Source organism: Odocoileus virginianus, chromosome 22 (assembly GCF_023699985.2).
Source record: "Odocoileus virginianus isolate 20LAN1187 ecotype Illinois chromosome 22, Ovbor_1.2, whole genome shotgun sequence".
In the NCBI taxonomy this organism is placed as follows: Eukaryota; Metazoa; Chordata; class Mammalia; order Artiodactyla; family Cervidae; genus Odocoileus; species Odocoileus virginianus.
Window position 1 is genome coordinate 13,103,240 of NC_069695.1, and position 20,586 is coordinate 13,123,825.

At 43.8% G+C, this 20,586-nt stretch overlaps 1 protein-coding gene across 3 annotated transcripts in view; it reads left to right on the plus strand.

Annotated features, from left to right (window-relative positions):
- The window catches only part of HDHD2 (haloacid dehalogenase like hydrolase domain containing 2), a 41,723-nt gene extending 25,706 nt beyond the window's left edge, over window positions 1-16,017 (plus strand). For all 3 annotated transcript variants that reach the window (XM_020897165.2, XM_020897170.2, XM_070452616.1), the window contains 3 exons: window positions 7,173-7,389; window positions 10,895-10,958; window positions 15,181-16,017. In XM_020897165.2, coding sequence (XP_020752824.2) covers window positions 7,173-7,389; window positions 10,895-10,958; window positions 15,181-15,284 — 385 coding nt within the window. In that variant the 3' untranslated portion in view covers window positions 15,285-16,017. The remainder of the gene's footprint in view (window positions 1-7,172; window positions 7,390-10,894; window positions 10,959-15,180) is intronic.
- The last annotated feature ends 4,569 nt before the right edge of the window (window positions 16,018-20,586 follow it).

Sequence of the window (20,586 nt, forward strand, 5' to 3'; positions counted from 1 at the left end):
CTTGAGTTATTTAAAGCATTCCATTAGTACATGCAGAAGAAAACTTTATATGCCAATTTGAAAATCACAGAATACAGAATTGAGTTTAATGTCAGTCACTACTCATTTTTTAATTAACTGGGGAGATTCTTTTATGATCAAGGCCACTCTTGCCACTCTAAGTAAAAGGTTTAGGTGAGTAAACTACATAAATACAATATTACTGATCTTTTAAAATTTGATGTATAATATTACTCATTGGAAGGAAAGTTATGACCAACCTAGACAGCATATTAAAAAGCAGAGACATTACTTTGCCAGCAAAGGTCCGTCTAGTCAAGGCTATGGTTTTTCCAGTGGTCATGTATGGATGTGAGAGTTGGACTATAAAGAAAGCTGAGCCCCGAAGAATTGATGCTTTTGAACTATGGTGTTGGAGAAGACTCTTGAGAGTCCCTTGGACTGCAAGGAGATCCAACCAGTCCATCCTAAAGGAGATCAGTCCTGGGTGTTCATTGGAAGGACTGATGTTGAAGCTGAAACTCCAATAGTTTGGCCACCTTGATGTGAAGAGCTGACTCATTTGAAAAACCCTGATGCAAGGAAAGATTTGAGGGCAGGAGGAGAAGGGGATGACAGAGGATGAGATGGTTGGATGGCATCACTGACTCAATGGACATGGGTTTGGGTGGACTCTGGGAATTGGTGATGGACAGGGAGGCCTGGCGTGCTGCAGTACATGGGGTCGCAAAGAGTCAAACACGCCTGAGCTACTGAACTGAACTGATATACAGTAAAGTATACAGATTGTCAGTCTACAACTCAGTAAAAATTGACACATAGATACAGCAGCATAACCCCCACTCTGATCAAGATACAAAGCATTTCCAGTACCCTGAAAGGTTCTCTCTTCTAGTCAGTGCCACACCTTCCTCGGGGAAACCGTCTACTCTGTCGATATTGCAAGTTTTCAGTCTTCATAGGATTGAAATCATACAGTTGTAGCTTTTTTTTTGTTGTTGTTTGTTTGCTTTTGAGATTTATCCAGGCTATTGCATGTAGCGGTACTTTGTTTTTGCTTTGTTTATTCTTTATTTTTGTTGTGGTATTGTAGTCTATTGTATGGCAGTTCCACAATTTATTCAATCAGTAATGGACATTTGGATTTTTCCATTTTTGGCTCTTAAGAAAGGTGCTGTGAACATTCGTCTACATGTTTTTGGGGGACATACCCATTTATTTCTTCTGGGTCTGTGTCTGGAAGTGAAATTACTGGACAATGGACAAGTGCCTGCTTAGCTTTAGTCTATATTGCTAAGTTATTTTCCACAGTGATTTTATGGAACCAGAGTTCCACTAGTCTCTCCTTAGTCTATGTCACTGTGGCTGTTTTTTCTGGTGTGTTTAGTAGTATCTTACTGGGTTTCAATGTGTATTTCCCTACTGAGTAGTGTTGTTGAAGCCTTTTCACATACTTACTGGCCATTGGATAACTTGTTTTGTGATCTCCCCATTCAAGTCTTTTCTCCTTTCTGAGGGTTATAGTTTCCTTAGAGGTTTGTTGGAGCCCTGTGTGTGCTATGTATACAAGTCTTTGGTTGGATATATGTCCTAGAGATATCTTATTTCTGTCGGTGGTTTGCATTCTTTTAACAGTATGAGAACAGGACGTTTTTAATTTTGAGGGAGTCTTAATTTGTTTGTATTTTCTTCTGTTGTGTTTAAGAAATTTTCGCCCACCTCAGGGTCATGAAGATATTCTCCGTATGTTTTCTTCTGCAAGCTTTATTGTTCTACCTTTAGCAGTTAGGTCTAGGGCCTGTTTTGAGTGGACTTTAATGAATTGTGTGAAGTAAATTTCACTTTTTCTTTACAGATATCCCGTTGTTTATGCAACATTTACTGCATTAGATCCATTCTTTAAAGAGCCTCACAGAATTGCAGTGATGTTGTAGTGCTTTGACATAAATCAAGTGACTAAATAAGTGTGGCTGTGTTTCATATTTGTGCAGTTTCACACTGTCTTGAATACTACAGCTTTACAATAAATCTTAATGCCTGATAGCATACATTCTTTAACTCAGTCCTTTTTAAGATTCTACATCCTTTCCATGTAAATTTTGGGATCAACTTGTCTGTTTCTACTGAAAAAATAGGCTCACTAGGAGTTTGATTGGTCCTTCATTAAATCTACAGATTTGGGTAGAACTTACTGAATAATAATGTGCTGCCAGTGTATAAAAATGGAATATATCTCCGTTTATTTCGGTTTTATTTTTACATTTTTCAAAAGTGTTTTGCAATTTCTAGAGTATAGGTTAGTTGTTTTGTTAAGTTAATCCTCTGTTTCCTGCTTGATGTGATTGTAAGTAGTAGTTTGTTAAATTTTGTTTTTAATTGTTCATTGCTAATATTTAGAAATATAATTGAGATTTTGTATGTTAACCTTGTGTTTATTCATTCACCTTACATTCACTTGCTAATTCTAATAATTTATTTGTAAAATCTTTTGAATTGAATTGTCTGCATAGATAATTGTGTCAACCACAAATAATGACAATTTTACTTCTCCCCTACCAGTCTTTGTATTTTCATTTCTTTTTCTTTATTATACTCTCTGGGACCCCAACTACAATACCAAACAGAAGTGGTGATAGTTGGTAGCCTACTATAAGTGAGAAAATTGCTGTGTTAATATGACATTGGAGATATTCTGGGGGTTTCAATTAAGTGTTGATGGGATTCTCTCTTGATATATTTAATGATTTGCTATTGTTTGATTTGAACTTTTGGTAGTTTGTGTTTGTCAGATTGATTGGTTTTTGTTTTAATTGTATTGAGCGTCCAGTTTTTTGGTTGTTATTCTGGTTTTTTGAGGGGTGTGTGCAGGGTCTTTGTGGCTGCCTCCTGGCTTTCTCTGGTTGTGGCAAGTGGGGGTCCTCTCTAGCTGTGGTGCACAGGCTTCTCATTACCGTGGCTTCTCTCGTTGCAGAGCATGGGCCCAGGGAACGGGCTCTGTAGTTGTGGGGCACAGGCTTAGCTGCCCTACCGCAGGTGGAGTCTTCCCAGATCAGGGATCAAACCCGTGTCCCCTGCGTCGTCAGGTAGATTTTTAACCACTGGACTACCAGGGAAGCCCATGAAGGTCAAGATTTTGGCATCCTCTAGTTGCTGTTCTCAACTCTGGACATTTTTGCTCCCAGGGGGACATTTGCCAATGTATGGAGACACTGTTGGTTGTCACAACTGGGGGAAAAGAGTACATCTGACATCTAGTGGGTAGAGGCCATAGATGCTGCCAAACATCCAACAGGGTATAAGACAGCCTCCTCTCACAATAAAGCATTTTTCAGTAAAAAATATCAAAGGTGTTGAGGTTGAAAGACCTAATCTGATTCAGTTCCTTCATTTGATAAGAAACCAAGACCCAAAAATGTGAAGTGATTTGCTGTTACTTATTTTAAGTAGCACAGACACTACTCTTCCCATATTTATGAATAAAAATAATTATCATTACTGTCAGATATTATGAAAAAGTTTACATATACCATCTTTATTCCCCAAAAAGGTAAGCATTATTCTCCATGTTATAGATCAGGATAAGGATACTGAGGCATACAGTGCTTCATCCATTAATGAATTTATTCAGTAAGTGTCTAGTGAAAGATCCCAGAGTTTGTTTGGGCTTTTTTTTTTATAATTTTATTTATTTGTTTTATTTTTTGGCTGTGCTAGGTCTTCATTGCTTTGTGTGGGCTTTTCTCTAGCTGGGGCCAGTGGGGGCTGCTTTCTAGTTGTGATGTGTGGGCTTTTTATCGTGGTGGCTTCTCTTGTTGCAGAGTAAAGGCTCAAGAGCGCGTGGGCCTCAGTGGCTGTGGTGTGTGCGCTCAGTAATTGCAGTTGCTGGACTCTAGAGCCCAGACTCAGTAGTTGTGGCCTATGAGCTTAGTTGCTCTGCGGCACGTGGGATCCTCCCAACCCAGGGATCGAACTCACGTCTCCTGCATTGGCAGGTGGACTCCTTACCACTGAGCCCCCGGAGAAGTGCCCCACGGCTTCATTTTTATTTGGATTTTTTTTTTTTTTTAAGTAAGAAATACAGTGATGAACAAAACTGATGGGCATAGTGGAGATTATATGCTAGCGAGGAAGACAAACCCAACTCAGCTGAGTAAGAATTATCAACTATGGAAAGTTGATAGAAAGGAAAAAAGATGAGATGGAGCTGAACTGTGAGGAGGAAGTCCACTTTGTAGGGAGATTGGCAATGGCGGCTTCTGTGTGCTGACTTCAAGCTGAGATCTGACAGGTGAGCAGAAGAAAGCCCTGTGCAAAGTATGGGGCAGTGTTTCAGGAGGAGGGAACACCGTGTGTAGGGGCTGAAGCAGGAAAGAGTTTGTTTGACCTTTTTGGTATGTAGTCAACAATAGGGAAGGTGTCTTGAGATTGGAGATGTAAACGGTGGCCAGATGAAGCCAGACCTCACTGGCTGCAGAGAGGACTTTGGATTTTGTACTCTTTGCAGTAAGAGGTTATTTTTTTTTAAGCTGAGCAGGGACATACATAATCTTGCCTGTATTTTTAAAACTCCTTCTATTGCCTGTACTACGGGTTGATATAATAGGGCAACAGCAGAAAGCAGGAAGACAAGTTGACTATTGCAGAGGTTCAGCTGAGAAAGTAAGACTGGAGACGTTTTTATTTTTTTTTGGACTTGGAAGTTATTGGATAATAAAGGGATATGGAAGGGTGAGGGAAAGTAAAAAATCAAGGATCACTGCTGGGTTTCTGGCTTGAGCAGTGGGGTGAATTTACTAAGCTGAGAAAGATTGGGGGAGAGTCATTTGAGAGTGGGAAAAAAAGGACTCACTAGTTTGACATTGGGCAAATGGGAAGCTTCTGGCAGTTGCTTAAGCTGCCATGTAATTCATTTCCACATGCTCCATCTTCAGCAGAAATGGTAAAAAGTTGCTTTTTTTTTTTTTCTTCTTAGAAAAGTGGTTTTCTGGAGTTCTGGGGTTCCTGCTCTCCTTGGTCTCCGCTGGCATTGCTGGATGATCTTGTAAAATGGAGTGTGCTGGACTTTGTGTTCTTTACCATCCCTTTCAATAATGTGCTTCCTGGCTAGGTCTTTTTTGTAGTTTTTTCCCTTGGCCTACATGGAGTTTATAGCCAAGGATTTCTGCATGAGGCCTTCTTGATGCCTTTTTTCCTTGTTTCTTGTAACTCAATGGACTTACAGTCAAATAGAGATAGAAAATCCTCAGATTTCTTGCTGACATGTTACTTCTGATAACAAAGAAATCAATTGCCCTGCCTAGGAAATGTACAAACACCTCTAAGTAGTATGGTGTCTATTTTCTTTCATTTTTGGAAGTGTTAACTATTAAAAAAAAAAAAACTTTTAATCTGTGTCCTAGAAAATAATTTACCTTTCAGTCTATCCTGAACATGCCTTGGCTCTTGCTAAGATTCAATAAATCTTCTGCTATACAGAGAAGAATGACAGAAGCAGGAACCACTTCCCTGAGAGATGCCTATCTTCTCCAGGCCCATGTGGAACCAGTTCCCATTTAGAGAAATGCAGAGGAACCCACAGTTTCAACCCTTCCAGGGAAGGCACTAAAGCACTGCCTGGGAATTAAGTACACACATCAATCAAGCTGATAAGTCTTATACCCAGTTAATATATAATAAAATATTAACAAAGCTAAATCAAATGAGTTTTTAGTTTAGCTGTGTAAGTGAAAAGCAATTTTGAGGTCTGCTGCATAAAGAATTCCAGTTCCGTGGTAGAGTAGCAAATAAATGGGATTGGGTGCAGGGTGACAAGAGGGGAGATAGATAAATCACTCATTATTCTCTCGTTTCGATCAGCTGTGGTTCTTTAGGGCCAGCATAGTGGCCTTATCAGGTTTCCTAACCGTTGGATTTTAAGATCTGCTTAAGAAATAAATTTGTATTAATATTAGAGAATAATTTGAAGGATCCATCCTGTGCTGTGAGCAATTCATAGTAACTAACAATAAGGCCCTGTAATAGGCCAGTATTGGTTTTTACTTAATAAAATATTTAATCATAAATGTCTGAATCCTGCATCTCCCACAGGAAGGCATTTCCATGCCCACTGACAAGAATAATTTAGCAGTTTCATAGTTGAGCGCTTAATTACTCATAATTGTGGAGGGTAAGATGTGATGAATTCTGCCTCAATGGACATACTAAATATTTTAACTAAGTAGATGACTTAAAGTAAATTAAGCTAGTGAGATCATTTATTCCATTGGTTAAAAGCAGCTTAGGAAGACTATCATGTCCCGTATATGATGCGATGATAATGGGTGTGTGACTCTTTGCTGTGTGACTGTATGTAGGCTGCAGTGTGGGGATGGAAGGCAGATTATTTGCGGATGGGATTGGTGGGGCTTGGGGAGTTTCTTTTGTTATGTTTTGCCTGAGTCACTAATGAGGATCCTTAACTGTATGCAGTTTGGTTCTCTAACGAGAAAACTCTTCATGCCCTTTCAGTTGGTGTGTTTGTCCTCCATCAGGAAAAAGGAAGGGACTTGACATTTCCCCTTAAGCCTTGCTGCTTTGTCCTTCAGTGAAAATGGCCTGATTTTCAGAGTAACAGCAGAAGCAGTCAAAGGGTGAGATGAAGAGGGGATGATACAAGCAGAAAATATTTGTAAAATGCTCTATGAAATTTCTGAATTAGAATCTTACATTTTGGAGTAGAGAAAAGAGGGAGCCAGGTATTTTAGGAGTTAGCTAAACGTGTCACTGCACAGCAGTTGAGTCATATTGTTAAAGGCTCCGGAGCCTCCTGCTTACCATTGGGGAGGTTGAAACAACTTGTCTCATTAAGTTAAGCTTCTTCCCTCGAGTGTCTTATTTAGCTTTACTTCTCTTAATTCTCTTTCCCTGATGATTTGGGTAAAGTGTCTGAAACCACTAAAGGTAAAAGGTTGAAGCAATCCCAAATTTAATAATCTATCACCTTTCTTTAGTGTATCTGAGTGTAATTCCCAGCAGTTCGTAGCAAATTCATTAGAAGACAGCAAGTCATTAAAAGTTAATATGAAACTAGTTGTTTCTGTGAGTGAATAAAACCACTTTGTAAGTCTGACATTCTTTTCCTCTCATAAAAAAGCCTTGCTTTTAGCCAATTACCATTGTCTCTGTCTCTGTAGGTTACTCCTGGATGGAGCGCCTCTGATAGCAATCCACAAAGCCAGGTATTACAAGAGGAAAGATGGCTTAGCCCTGGGGCCTGGACCATTTGTGACTGCTTTAGAGTACGCCACAGATACCAAAGCCACGGTCGTGGGGAAACCAGAGAAAACGTTCTTTCTGGAGGCGTTGCGGGGCACTGGCTGTGAACCCGAGGAGACCGTGATGATTGGAGATGTAAGTAGAAGGGCACAGGAGGTGCCCTGGGGTCACCTGTCCTGCTGGAAGGAGCCAGCTTCAAAGCACTGCTTCGAAACACAAGCGGACCCATTACTGGTGATGGTCAGATGGTGATGAGGGGCCGCCCATAAAGCAGGCTTTCCAGTAGTTGTTTACTGGTATTCTAAAGAACTGAGATGTTGATTATTTCTGACAGTCTTCATAGTGTGATGAGATATATACAGTTCAAAAGACCATCAGATGCAAGACAGTTAAATGCTTTATATGTATTTTTGAAGAAAACTTAGATTTTTTTTTTTTTTTACTATTTATTAATGCAGAGACCACCTGTACCTAAAGAGTTCTCTCACTATTGATTTTTTTTTTCCTAGTATATGCTTTATGGAAGAACTTACCAATTTGCCACAGATAGCTAAAGATAATGATTGCCCAGGCCTTTGAGTGGCAGGACTGGCCCTGGTGACCAGATGTCCTAGCCAGTGACCTTTGGCTATGAGCACATTGTCAGTTTACCCTGGTAAGAAAGGCAATACCAAAGAATGTTCAAACTGCTGCACAACTGCACTCATCTCACACGCTAGCAAAGTAATGCTTAAAATTCTCCAAGCCAGGCTTCAACAGTACGTGAACCGGGAACTTCCAGATGTTCAAGCTGGATTTAGAAAAGGCAGAGGAACCAGTGATCAAATTGCCAACATCCATTGGGTCATTGAAAAAGCAAGAGAGTTCCAGAAAAACATCTATTTCCGCTTTACTGATTATGCCAAAGCCTTTGACTGTGTGGATCACAATAAACTGTGGAAAATTCTTCAAGAGATGGGAATACCAGACCATCTGATCTGCCTCCTGAGAAATCTGTATGCAGGTCAGGAAGCAAAAGTTAGAACCGGACATGGAACAACAGACTGGTTCCAAATTGGGAAAGGAGTATGTCAAGGCTGTATATTGTCACCCTGCTTATTTAACTTATATGCAGAGTACATCATGAGAAACGTTGGGCTGGAGGAAGCACAAGCTGGAATCAAGATTGCCGGGAGAAATATTAATAACCTCAGATACGCAGATGACATCACTCTTATGGCAGAAAGTGAAGAAGAACTAAAGAGCCTCTTGATGAAAGTGAAAGAGGAGAGTGAAAAGGTTGGCTTAAAGCTCAATATTCAGAAAACTAAGATCATGGCATCTGGTCCCATCACTCCGTGGCAAATAGATGGGGAAACAGTGGAAACAGTGAGAGACCTTATTTTGAGGGGCTCCAAAATCACTGCAGATGGTAATTGCAGCCATGAAATTAAAAGATGCTTGCTCCTTGGAAGGAAAGCTGTGACAAACCTAGGCAGCATATTAAAAAGCAGAGACATTACTTTGCCAACAAAGATCCGTCTAGTCAAAGCTGTGGTTTTTCTAGTAGTCATGAATGGATGTGAAAGTTGGACTGTAAAGAAAGTTGAGTACCGAACAATTGATGGTTTTGAATTGTGGTGTTGGAGAAGACTCTTGAGAGTCCTTTGGACTGCAAGCATATCCAACCAGTCCATCCTAAAGGAAATCAGTCCTGAATATTCATTGGAAGGACTTATACTGAAGCTCCAATACTTTGGCCACCTGATGGGAAGAACTGACTCATTTGAAAAGACCCTGATGCTGGGAAAGATTAAAGGCAGGGGGAGAAGGGGACGACAGAGGATGAGACGGTTGGATGGCATCACCAACTCGATGGACATGAATTTGAATAATTTCCAGGAGTTGGTGATGGACAGGGAAGCCTGGCGTGCTGCAATCCATGGGGTCACAAAAAGTCGAAGATGACTGAGAGGCTGAACTTACTGGGAAAACATTATTTTCTGTGTGTGCTGTTAGGCAAAAGTACTAGAAAGCACAGTACCTTGTGGTCAGTAGGTGGCAAGGATTATGTTTCAATTTTAAATAATAATGCCTTGGGCTGGAAGGGACCATCAAGATTGTCCGGTCCAAACCTCCTCACTTATAAGCTGAGAAACCTTGGCCCAGAGAGGCAGGCCTCACGGCGGAAGTCCCAGGCCGCTGAGCGGCAGGGCTGGAAGTAGGGCTCGAGGCCCAGGCCCCCTCCGGGAGCGGCTGTCGGCCCCGCTGCGGCGAGCTGCGCTGCTGCTCAGGGCCGCAGTCTTCCTGACTGCCTGCTTCTATTGCCAGGTTGCCGCACCGGCACCTGCTGGGGTATCACTGGACCCAGGATAATGCTTGGAAAACCATCTGTTCAGCAACAACTTGTCCCTCTGGCAGGCCTTTAGCTGACTTTTCTAGGCAAATGTGTATTCAAGAAAGTGGTTACCTTAGCCTGGAGATTGCAGAATTCTTTGTCCCTAGAGACCCTGCTATTGGCACAACATGGAAGGTGGGAAGGGCACACGATAGCAGAATTCAGCTGCACGGAGGGTTGTTGTCTGAGAGAGGGATAGCTTTCCCTCCCTTTTCATGTCTACTTTTTCCCACCTCCTTCTTCCTTTCCCTCTCCCCCGTCTTGCCTGCTTCAACAAGGCAGGTTTAGATGCAACAGAAAAGGTTTTAAGTTAGACCTTGAGTGAAGGTTTTGACAGAACTTCTGAGACTCATTTCCAAGGGTTGTTGTTAAATTACATAAATGATTTTAAGGGTAAAGTTTTTCTTTGAGCATGATCTGAATAAATTCTGCTTCTAGACATGAGATGGCAGGATTGATTTTATTGATGTTTCTCCCAGTTCTTGAATTTTTATTGCCTTGCGTTTATCACAATTAGCTGAGTATATTCACCCCTATCTTGAGTAAGAATTGAAAAACAAGAGCTTCCCTTTTAAACTGGTCTGTAATTCCTAAGTGTGAAGACAGTCTCAGAATCTGTTGAAGTATATGATCTGACTGGCTTCCTCCTATTACTGACACTTGGATGAAAAGTAAAGATAATGTCTTACGTGGGCAGCATGAGAGCTGTCTTCTGAACCTAGTTCACTTACTGCCCTGCAGTTGGATCATTTGCCTTAAGAGCTGCCAAATGATAAAATACCTTTTTTCTATGATCTGCTTTAAAAGGAGATAGATGGGAACTTCCCTGGTGGTCCAGTGGTTGAGACTCTGCTCCCAATGCAGGAGACCCCCAGGTTTGATCCCTTGTCGGTGAACTAAATCCCACATGCTGCAACTAAGACCTGGTGGAAACAAGTAAATAAAAATAAAAAATATTTTTAAAAAAGAGATAGATGGACATGTGGCAAAACGTGAAGGCCTGTCACTGCCCTTTTCATGTTTGGTTACTAGGGTTACTGCTCTGTTTTTACCTCTACCTCTGTGGTGCTTCCCTTTCCAGTTGGTGTGCTCCCTCAGACTATTACACATGGGTTTATCCTTTTTTATACCTCCCTCGCTCTGGTTTTAAGAAAAAACATGGGATTGCAGTTGGCCATCCCAGCCTGATAAATTGCTGGTAGGTTGGTTGGTTGGCGGGCTCATTGAAGACACTGGACTAAACACTTCGTCACGCTTTTCTAGGACTGCAGAGATGATGTTGGTGGGGCTCAGAATGCCGGCATGCGGGGCATCTTAGTCAAGACAGGTACGTATCTTCTGTACAAGCTTTCTCTGAAACAGAATGGTAGAGTACACCATTCTTAAAGAATAGTCTTTGAAAAAATGGCAAAGCCCACTGGGTACTTTAATTCTTTTTCTGCCACAGAGCAAAAATAAAGTGGGCATAGGATTGCAGGGAAGAAAGACGATGTGAGCTAGGAAGATCAGATCCGAGTTCAGAGGTGTTTTCACACTTTCTCAGAGATAGTCATATACAAGATAGTTAGCCTTTATATGATTTTATGGATATACAAATCACCAGTTGACCAAAAAACCATTGATCATGGTGCTCTGTAAAAATATCCTTTCTTTTTGCACTAGCTGTAAAATAATGATATTGACCTCTTTGGGGACTGACTAGCTAAGTGATAACTTTGTGTTAATGTTCTTTTAAAAACACACATAAAAAAATTTTTTTCTTGTCTTTTCATGTACTGTTTTAGTAACAATTTCCTATATCAAAATTAAGTAAACTGGGTGTGGTCCCTCAAGTATATTTAAGGAAAGGGAAAGAACTTAATGGCGAAGCCTCAGCTAATACAGTATCATGATGACAGCAGACCAGTTAGGTGTCTTGGGTCTAGGTCTCAGCTGTACACTGACTCTGAGATTCTGTCAGAGCCCTTCACCTCTTTGGGCTGTTTATAGATGATGGGGCTGGACTGCTCCCTGGTAGCTCTGTGCCATTTTCCAGTGTGGAGTGTGATGAATAAAATCCTCTCAAGGTAAGGAAAGACAAGGCATGACAGCTGTGGGTGGGCGTGTACTTTTGTGCTGAGAACGTGATCAGCGTTTCCAGATAAAGTGAACAGGTCTCCCCCACACCTGCCGCCAGAGGGTACCTGCTGAGCTTAGAACTAATAGCACATGTTTGAGGATGACACAGCCAGGGGTCCGTTCCAAGAATTGTCATCAGACTCTGATCAATTAAATAGCAGATAAGGGTTTCTGTGGGCTTCCCTGGTGGCCCAGCAGTTAAGAATCTGCCTGCGGGAAAAAAAAAAAAAAAAGAATCTGCCTGCGTATGCAGGAGATCTGGGTTCAGTCCCTGGGTTGGGAAATCCCTGGAGAAGGAAATGGCAACCCATTCCAGTATTCTCGTCTAGAAAATCCCATGGACAGAGGAGCCTGGTGGGCTACAGTCCATGGGGAGAGTCAGAGTAGTGACTGAACAATAACAGCAGAAGATTCCATAAATGGCTCTTTGAGTTCATATTCCTGGCTTCATACAGGTTGTCCAGAAAAGGGAGGATTTAAAGAGTCATAGAAGACCTGCCACCAGGAAATTTTTAGAAAAATGTATATTTACTCATGACTGTGATGTTTGTTCAAGAAAATGTGGTTGCATGAAAGCCATTTTGAATTTAAAAACAAACAAAAAACACGAGATGCTTCTATAATTGAATAAGAGGTACTTCCCAGGCCCTGTGCGTGGGGCTGGCTTCCCAGGTAGCACTAGTGGTAAAGAATCTGCTTGCCAGTGCAGGAGACGCAAGAGATCCTTGGTTCAGGAAGATCCCCTGGAGTGGGTAATGGCAACACACTCCAGTTTTCTTGCCTGGAGAATCCCATGGACAGAGAAGCCTGGTGGGCTGCAGTCCATGGGGTTGCAAAAGACTCAGACACAACTGTGCAACTGAACGCACACACAGTGTGAACGAAGAGGGAAGCAGTCTTCTCATGCAGAAGGTCTAGGGGTGAATCGGTGGAACCTTGCAGATGGTGACTCTAGTCACTTTAGAACTAACAGTTGTTTTTGTACTGTTTTGTACATTTTTCATTCAAAATGATCACCACTTTGCCTGGAACATGACTCTGCTTTGATGGAAGCAAAAAAGAGGATGACGGGACATATCAGGGAGTCAAGAAAAACAGGCACACTCATCATCTTTCCTTGTGCCGGAATTTTCAGATTCCTGACATTCACCCTTTTATGATCCAGTCATTGAGGAAATCCACAGATAACTATTTCTATTCTTGCGTTGCCGTGAACATTTCCTTTCTTAGCTCACATAATTAAGGATTTACACCAAGTATGAAAACTGCTGCTGCGCCAGTGTCTTGTGGGCCCAGCTCCCCCGAGCTGCTCGCCATGGTTCTGCCTTCTTTTCTGACTGGCCGTTGGCTGTGGTCAGCCCATCACAGAGGGCTTAGAGAAGCCAGCAGCTCCACACAGTCACATCTAAAATGTCTAACTTAGTTATGTAGCTAAGTTCAGCTCATGAAAACAGGCCCATTTGTACTGTTCATCTTTGGTCAGGAAAAAAAAAAATCCCAAGTAAGACCACTGTTCTGCAAGCGTACAGAGCTGCTGGTCCCACTGATGGATTTGAGCTGAATGCAGTGGACAAGTGCTCGGCTTCCCAGTGTTGAAAATTACCATGGAAATTTTCACTTACTCAGTGTCTTGAGCAATTTGTTTCTCAGTAACACATGTTAAATGCTCAGTATACATTTGCTCCATGATTTGTTAATAAAGACTTTTGTCTAGCCCTGACCAGAATCTAATTCTGTTTAGCATGTAAAACAGTGACCTAGGAGAGATGGGGTCACCCTTTGTCCAGTGTTGTCAACATGGCTTCCAGCATTCTTTGCCTCCGTTTACATTTATTCATCCAGGAGAGTACAGACTGCCGTGCTGAGTCAGGCCTGAGTGACGGTGGCCTGCTCCACTCACTCGGCCAGCACTGATGAGCACCTGCCACATGCCAGACACAGTGCAGGTTGCTAAAACTTGCACACATACGTAAGCCGCTGTGTCAGTTTGTACTTTGTAGAAGCCCCAGGGCCAGACCAAGCAGAACCATGCTGCAAGCCCTTCTCTCCATGGCTAAGAACCCTGACTTTCACACATCGGTCCTTAGACAACTAGATCCAAGAAGTGGGTGGTATAGTAAAAAGTAGTCATTAACTTACCTGTGATACCAAGCAGAAACCTTGCAAAGGATAACTCAGTGGGATTTAAGCTTAAGAGGAAATGAGGAGAGTTTGCTGTGTGGACCATGCTGTGGACAGGTGCCTTGAGGATGCTGGGGAAGTTTACCTTTGTGCGTTTGATGCTGGCTCCTTTCCTGTAGGAATTCACAAGTCAGCAAGGCAGGACAGGAGCAGTGTCACCACCACAGTGCCACGTTGTGGGCTCGGGGTTTTCAGGCTTCGTGTTTGCTGCACAAAACCTCTTAGGTAGTTGTAGAAAACAAAGGGGATTGTATTGTAGAAAATGGTGAGCCTATTGTTTGGAAGCCCAGATTTAGGCAGAGAATACTGGAAATTGCAGAAAAACAAATAGAGGCTCACAGAAAGGGGGATGAGAGAGCATGCAGAAAGGGCAAGTGCAGAGGCTGCACCGAGGCCGCCGGGCAGACGGCCTCATCCCCAGGGCCTTGACTGAAGCAGTGTTCCGCCCCCCTTTCCCTCCGTCCCTTCTTCCCTTCCTTCCTTTCATTTAACAAGTGCTGCAGCATGCCCACCGTGTAAGGGGTGCTGAGTTGGGTGACTGAGGGCCTGGTAGGCAACAGGACATTTGGGGTTCTCTCTGAAGACCACTGGGACACATTAAGGGTGTCTAAATGGGGGTCATGCGTGGCCTGACGTACATTTGTCAGATCAGCTCTGTGACCCTGTGTGAGCACTTCCTCTGCTGTGCTGGGCTGTTCATTTGTGGGTCTTGAATTCCTCAGTGCCCTGCCAGGCAGCCTGTCCGGCCAGCCTGCACGTGAATACCGTGACCATCCGTTTCTCCCTGCCCCAGCGCGCTCATTTGCCCGTTCACAGGCTTCCTGTTGGGCGGCAGCACATGCAGTTTCCAGTCACCCGTGAGCTGACAAGGCCTCTGTCCTGTGGGGTCTGGGTCTCATGTAAAAGCATTGATTTAATCACCGTCCATATCTTTAGGGCTGGTGGGGGAGGAAAAGGAATTTCACCAGGTGAGGAGATTTCAGGGCACCCTTAACTGTCAGGTGACCCAGTACCTGGGATCCGGCATCCGTTGCTGAGAGACCAGAGGGCCTGGGAAATGCTAAACACATCCGGCTTTGGGTTGCCTCGTGGCATCCTGAAGCCTGGATGAAAGGTGCTTTGGGGACTGTGGAGCCCCCGATTCTCTCAGCACTGTCAGGGCGGCCTGTGGGGGCCCAGGTGCTCACAGGCCGTGATCACTCTGGCGTTCTGACAGTGGCCTTTGTTCACGGGCTTTACTTTCATTTCAGGGAAATATCGAGCAGCAGACGAAGACAAAATTAACCCAGCTCCTTACTTAACCTGTGAGAGCTTCCCGCATGCCGTGGACCACATTCTGCAGCATCTGCTGTGAACCATCTGAAGCAACTTGAAATGCAGCTTTTCATCGACTGGAATGAATCCCTCAACACACTCAGCGCCGGCCTAGACAGACCACTCAGCGCTGCTCACCAGTTAAGCCCCTTTTATTGTGCAGTAATTAGAAAGAAAGGTATTGAATTGCAGCCAGCCACTCAGCCTGGCTAATCCCTTTTATTTTGTAAAAGAAGATGAGATCCAAGGAGAGGGGAAGCTGAGATTGAGTGTTACTTTTAAAATATTCATCAGGTTAGCGGGGCTGGAGGAGTCTGCCGCAGGGAGCCTCGCGTTCTCTGCCCTCTCCTCACTGGTAAGTTGGTGGGGTTCAGGCTGACTAAAGTTGAATGGTATCTGTTTGTAAGTTATAAAGTACTGTACTAAAGGGTGCATTAAGCTGTAGTTTCAACACTGAGTTCAGCTGTGAAGTCTGTCAGAAGGGCCGAGTGGAGAGTACAGGACAGAAGCAGCAAAATAAATTGTCCTTTAGCCCAAGTGATGGAGTGGATTTGCTTTCACAGATGTTGAAAACTAGATTAGCTACTGTATTATTCCCAGCCTGGGTGACTTCTTTTTCTCTTCATTAACCAGAGATGACTAATTTAAATTTAGAACCTGATTTTAATTTAAAATAATATTTCCATTAATAACCTATTCATTGCAGATACCTATTATACTGTGTAACAGTTGTTTTGGAAATTTTATGTAAAATTAAAACTATCAGTATTTCACAGATGTTTTAATTAGACATTGTTATTAACAGGAACACTGCAGAAACTAAAATCAAGCCTTTAATGTCTTACAGACCATGCATTTTTGAGGTTAGTGTCCACCCGGGCCCCATTAACTGTACGTTTGCAAGATTTCATTATTTTTGCCTCTGACACTGTGGGAAAAATCCTTCAGAAGCTATTGGGACAGATTCAAGCTTTTATGTACTTGGTTACCACAACTGTAAAATGAAATCTTGCCTTGTAACATGGATGATTCTTCTCATGTTAAACCCACCAGAATGAAGGGGACTGAAAGTAATGACTTTCCTTGTGCATTTGCATACGCTGATGATCTTGGGCCTTTGCAGTTGTTTAACTGGGCTCTTGGGCCCTGGATTATCAGCATGTAATTGTCCATCATCTTGGTGCTCCCCATACCGAAGCACACAGCGGTGTTGATGAGCTTCGGGTTTTGATGCTTGTTTAGAGATCAGCTTGGTCTTAGGTGGGAGGGGGCAAAGCTGAATGGCCACTGCCCCTCCTGGCCGTTTGCTGAATGCTGTTCTTACTGTGCAGATGCCCGGACTTAGTCCTTGGACGTGCCAGAGTGCAGAAGACAGGAGTGCTGGGAGGAGGGCAGTGGCAGGGGCGCAGAGCCCGGCCAGCACTTCCAGCTCGCCCCTTCCGCGACCCTAGCCACCACTCCCCTAGCCTCTCCTGCCTCTTCGTAGAGTGCCCATGGTGCCCACCACGCAGGCGTGTTGTGAGAGTTAAATGCACAGCACACATAGTAAGGACTTTGAAGAGAATCAGTCAGATGCTAAGTGTCCCACGTTTGCGATGATGACATGCAGATATAGGAGTGTCTGCATTTAACCATCTGGGAAAGTTTGGTAGAGTTCATCTGTATAGTCAGTTCAGTGGGGAAGGTCTTCCTGAGAATTTAAAAAAAGAGACATTCTACAATGTTTGAACTCCTTCAGACCAGAGCTGCAAAGAGGGAGGTCCCGCGTGCAAGCAGAGGCTGCTGGTATATTCACCTGTGGCCTGTTCCCCAGCACCTGGGACAGCAAATTCTTGGCCCAGGCATTCTCAAGTGTTTGCTTGCTGCTGTGTGTGAAGTGCCTGCTAGGAAATAAGTGTATAAGAGAAGGATCTGGCCTGGAGGGCCAAGGAGGATGCCCAAGGCAGTGTGAAGGTCCTGTGTGCCTGTTCTGTGACATGGTCCTGCCTGCAGAATGGAGGAAGTGTCCCTTCCTTCATGCCGAGCACTTGTTAGATTACACTTGGACCTTCACATCTCCTCTTCCCACCAGACAGGACTGTGTCTGCTACTGCACAGAACAGGCACTCAGGCAGTCACCGGACCAATCAAACTTAGCTGTAAATGTTAGAAGAATTTAATGCTAGAATGTATAGCTGTGGGTAGGGAGGAGAAAATAAGTTTCATTTTAGACTTGCTGTACATAGAAGAGGCCCATTAGACACTTAAATAATGACTCTGACACTCTGGGGACAGGTTAGAGCTAAAGCCACGCAGTAGACATGGCTGATAGGTGAGTGGCCCGAGAGGGTAAGATGCCGTGTGCACCCAGCCCCACCAAGAGAAATGGCTGCTCCACTTTCCTCCACTCTCACGTGGCCCTGGAGGCCATTCAAACCTTAGTTTACCATTTTATTTATTTAACAGACATTATAGAGGGCTTTCTAACTGACCTGTCCACAGTGTGAAGTCTGTGAGGATAAATAGGAATCTTGGTTTAGGTTGAAATTACTAGAAACATTCCCAGCTCACTGGGTTGGTCTGCGTTGGGCCTCATGGAGGAGATTTAATAACCAAAGTATGTAAAGGACTTTTCCAGCCATTATATTTCAAAGACTATCTTTTGGTACTGACCCCAAGGATGGTGTTTGTATCAGCTTTACTGTAATCCTGTCCTGGCCCCAGAAAGGGACCAAGTGACCCCTTAGGACTAGAAGGGGCATTAGAGAACATCCACTGTCGGGAGGTGGTTATTGCACGTCTGCTGTGAGCCAGGTGCATGCTTGGTGTGATGGGCGAAGGGCCAGTCCTGGAGGAGACACAGTTGTGCCCACTTCACACTCACCATCCAGAATTAGTTCGTTCTGCAGTAACTCTGCGTACCCACCATTCCACCCCTCTCAGAGCAGATTACGATGCCCCGAAAAAAGGGGGCTTGCCCACCTCCTTCAGCGACAGCTCCATCAAACACCTATGGCTGTGGATGTCACAGACTCCCCTGGAGTGACAGTTGTCGTCCCCTAACCCTAATCCCACATTGAAAAATTACAGGAGTGAACTGTACAGGAAAGTCAGATCACACCTGTGTTGATGATGTTCAGTTGGTTTTGGATCACTGGTGGTTCATGTAGGATGAAACTCAAGTCCTTGGGTACCTATAATAAAGAATTTTTAAAACTGCACTAATGTGTTTCATTAAAACACTTGCCTTGGGTGGCAGAGTCCCTTTGTCCTGTTAACAGTTATCTGCATGGAGTCAAGTTTGTATTAGAGAGTTTTCTTGGATATAAATCACAAAATTCTTGCCCAGAATAAATGCACAAGGCCTTTGCTAACTTTGTGTTACACCAGCCACCTGCTACCCAAAGTATGCTGCTGTCTTTGAGAGGCGAGGTGCCCAAGTACCAGAAATTGTTTATCGTAATTCAAACAGCATCTATTAAAATGAAACAGATTTCAGTATCTTTTCCCAGTATTTAATGTCACACACATCTCAGTGCCTGCTTGTTTCAATGGCTCCTGTGCCTGAGGAAATCGAAGCATTTCTTAAAGGCCCACTGGGAGTAAAGCAGCACGGAAGACCGAGCAGACTGTAGCTCCGACTCCTAGAGGGATTGGGTGGAGAGGAAGGTGGGAGGGGGGACTGGGATGGGGAATACATGTAAATCCATGGCTAATTCATTTCAATGTATGACAAAAACTACTGTAATGATGTAAAGTAATTAGCCTCCAACTAATAAAAATAAATGGAAAAAAAAAAAAAAAAGGCAGATCAACAGTGCACCTCAAAAGTCCACAGAGCTTTGGCAAGTTCACGGTGGTGGTGTAAATGCCCCCAGAGAAGAGCTGATGTGCAGTGAGCGGAAGGCTTCGGAACAGGAGCAGCGTCCAGCCTCTGAAGCACATACAGTGCTCAGACTGTGGTCTGTGTCATTTCATCCATTCAGCAGCAGTGGCAGAAAGTACCACAGCCGTGGTCTAACATTCAGGTGGGGTAAACAATCGACTGTACACACGGCTGCTTAACGCAGGGGAGCTACTGACAAGTGATGAAGAATAGAGCCAGTGAGCATGAAGTTGCTGTTCCTTTAGGTAACTAGTCCATCAGGGAAGGCATCTGATGGCCAGAACGAGTGCTGTGGGTGAATCGGGTGAAGAACCTGAACTGCCAGTGTCTGAACTATCAGATGGCAAATGCAAATCCATGGCTCGTTTTCCTGGGAAGGTCAGAAGGTCTGCATTTCCGTGTTCAGTTGGACCCGGATCACTGCTGTGTCCTTCAGACAGTTCTGGCCTCTGCAGTTGGCCACAGTCCCCACCTCTCCTTCCCTTACTTTACCCATGTGTTACTATGCTCGAAGTTCTATAGGCATTTCAGTTTTGACCTCTGCTTTAGAAGAAAATATCACACGTGGAATTAAGTTAAAATTTTCATCAATGACTAACAGGTTAGTCTCCTATAACCCTATGAACTTAGATATACTTTTAGTCTACTTTTAAAAAAATAAAGAGACTCTAAACAGCAGATTAATCATGTATTAGTTGATATCTCTCAAAGCCCCACTCAAGAGGAATGAAGTTGGAATAAACCCACCAGAGTGGTAGAAGAGACACTGGTGGATGAGAGAGTACAGTAATCTAAGATCTGTGAAGAGGTTGGAGCGTTTGTGCTAAAATCAGTGCAAAGAAAAAAACCAGAATTCATCCTGTAAGAGGACCTCAAAGACTCAAGGCTTAGAGACACTGAGCAGAGAGGTAGTGAGGTGTGGGGCAAGTCTGAGCAAGGAATTGGTTCAAAGCTGGGAAAGTGGCTGGAAGCCCAGAAACCCTCCCCACCCTGAGCAGCCAGATGAGCACCCTCGGTGAGGCAGGAGAGGAGGTTTACTCTGGGAGAGTGGACCTGTGAACATCAAGGCCTTGGAGACTGTGGGGTCGAGGGTGGGCCAGGGTGAGATGCAGGGCTGAAAACAGGATCAGGTAAATCTCTGCTTACACTGCACCAGTCTTCTGGTCCCCTTCCCCTTCCCTCCAGGACCAGAGTGCATGGGAATGGACTTGAAGGTTTATATGATGTGTTTGGCCATTTAGAAGAGAACACTGATGAAAGTGAAAGTCGCTCAGTCATATCCGACTCTGCGACTCCATGGACTATGCAGTCCATGGAATTCTCCAGGCCAGAATACTGGAGTGGGCAGCCTTTCCCTTATCCCGGGGACCTTCCCAACCCACGGATGGAACGCAGGCCTCCCCCTCTTCACCAGCTGAGCCACAAGGGAAGCCCAAGAATGCTAGAGTGGGTAGCCTATCCCTTCTCCAGTTGATCT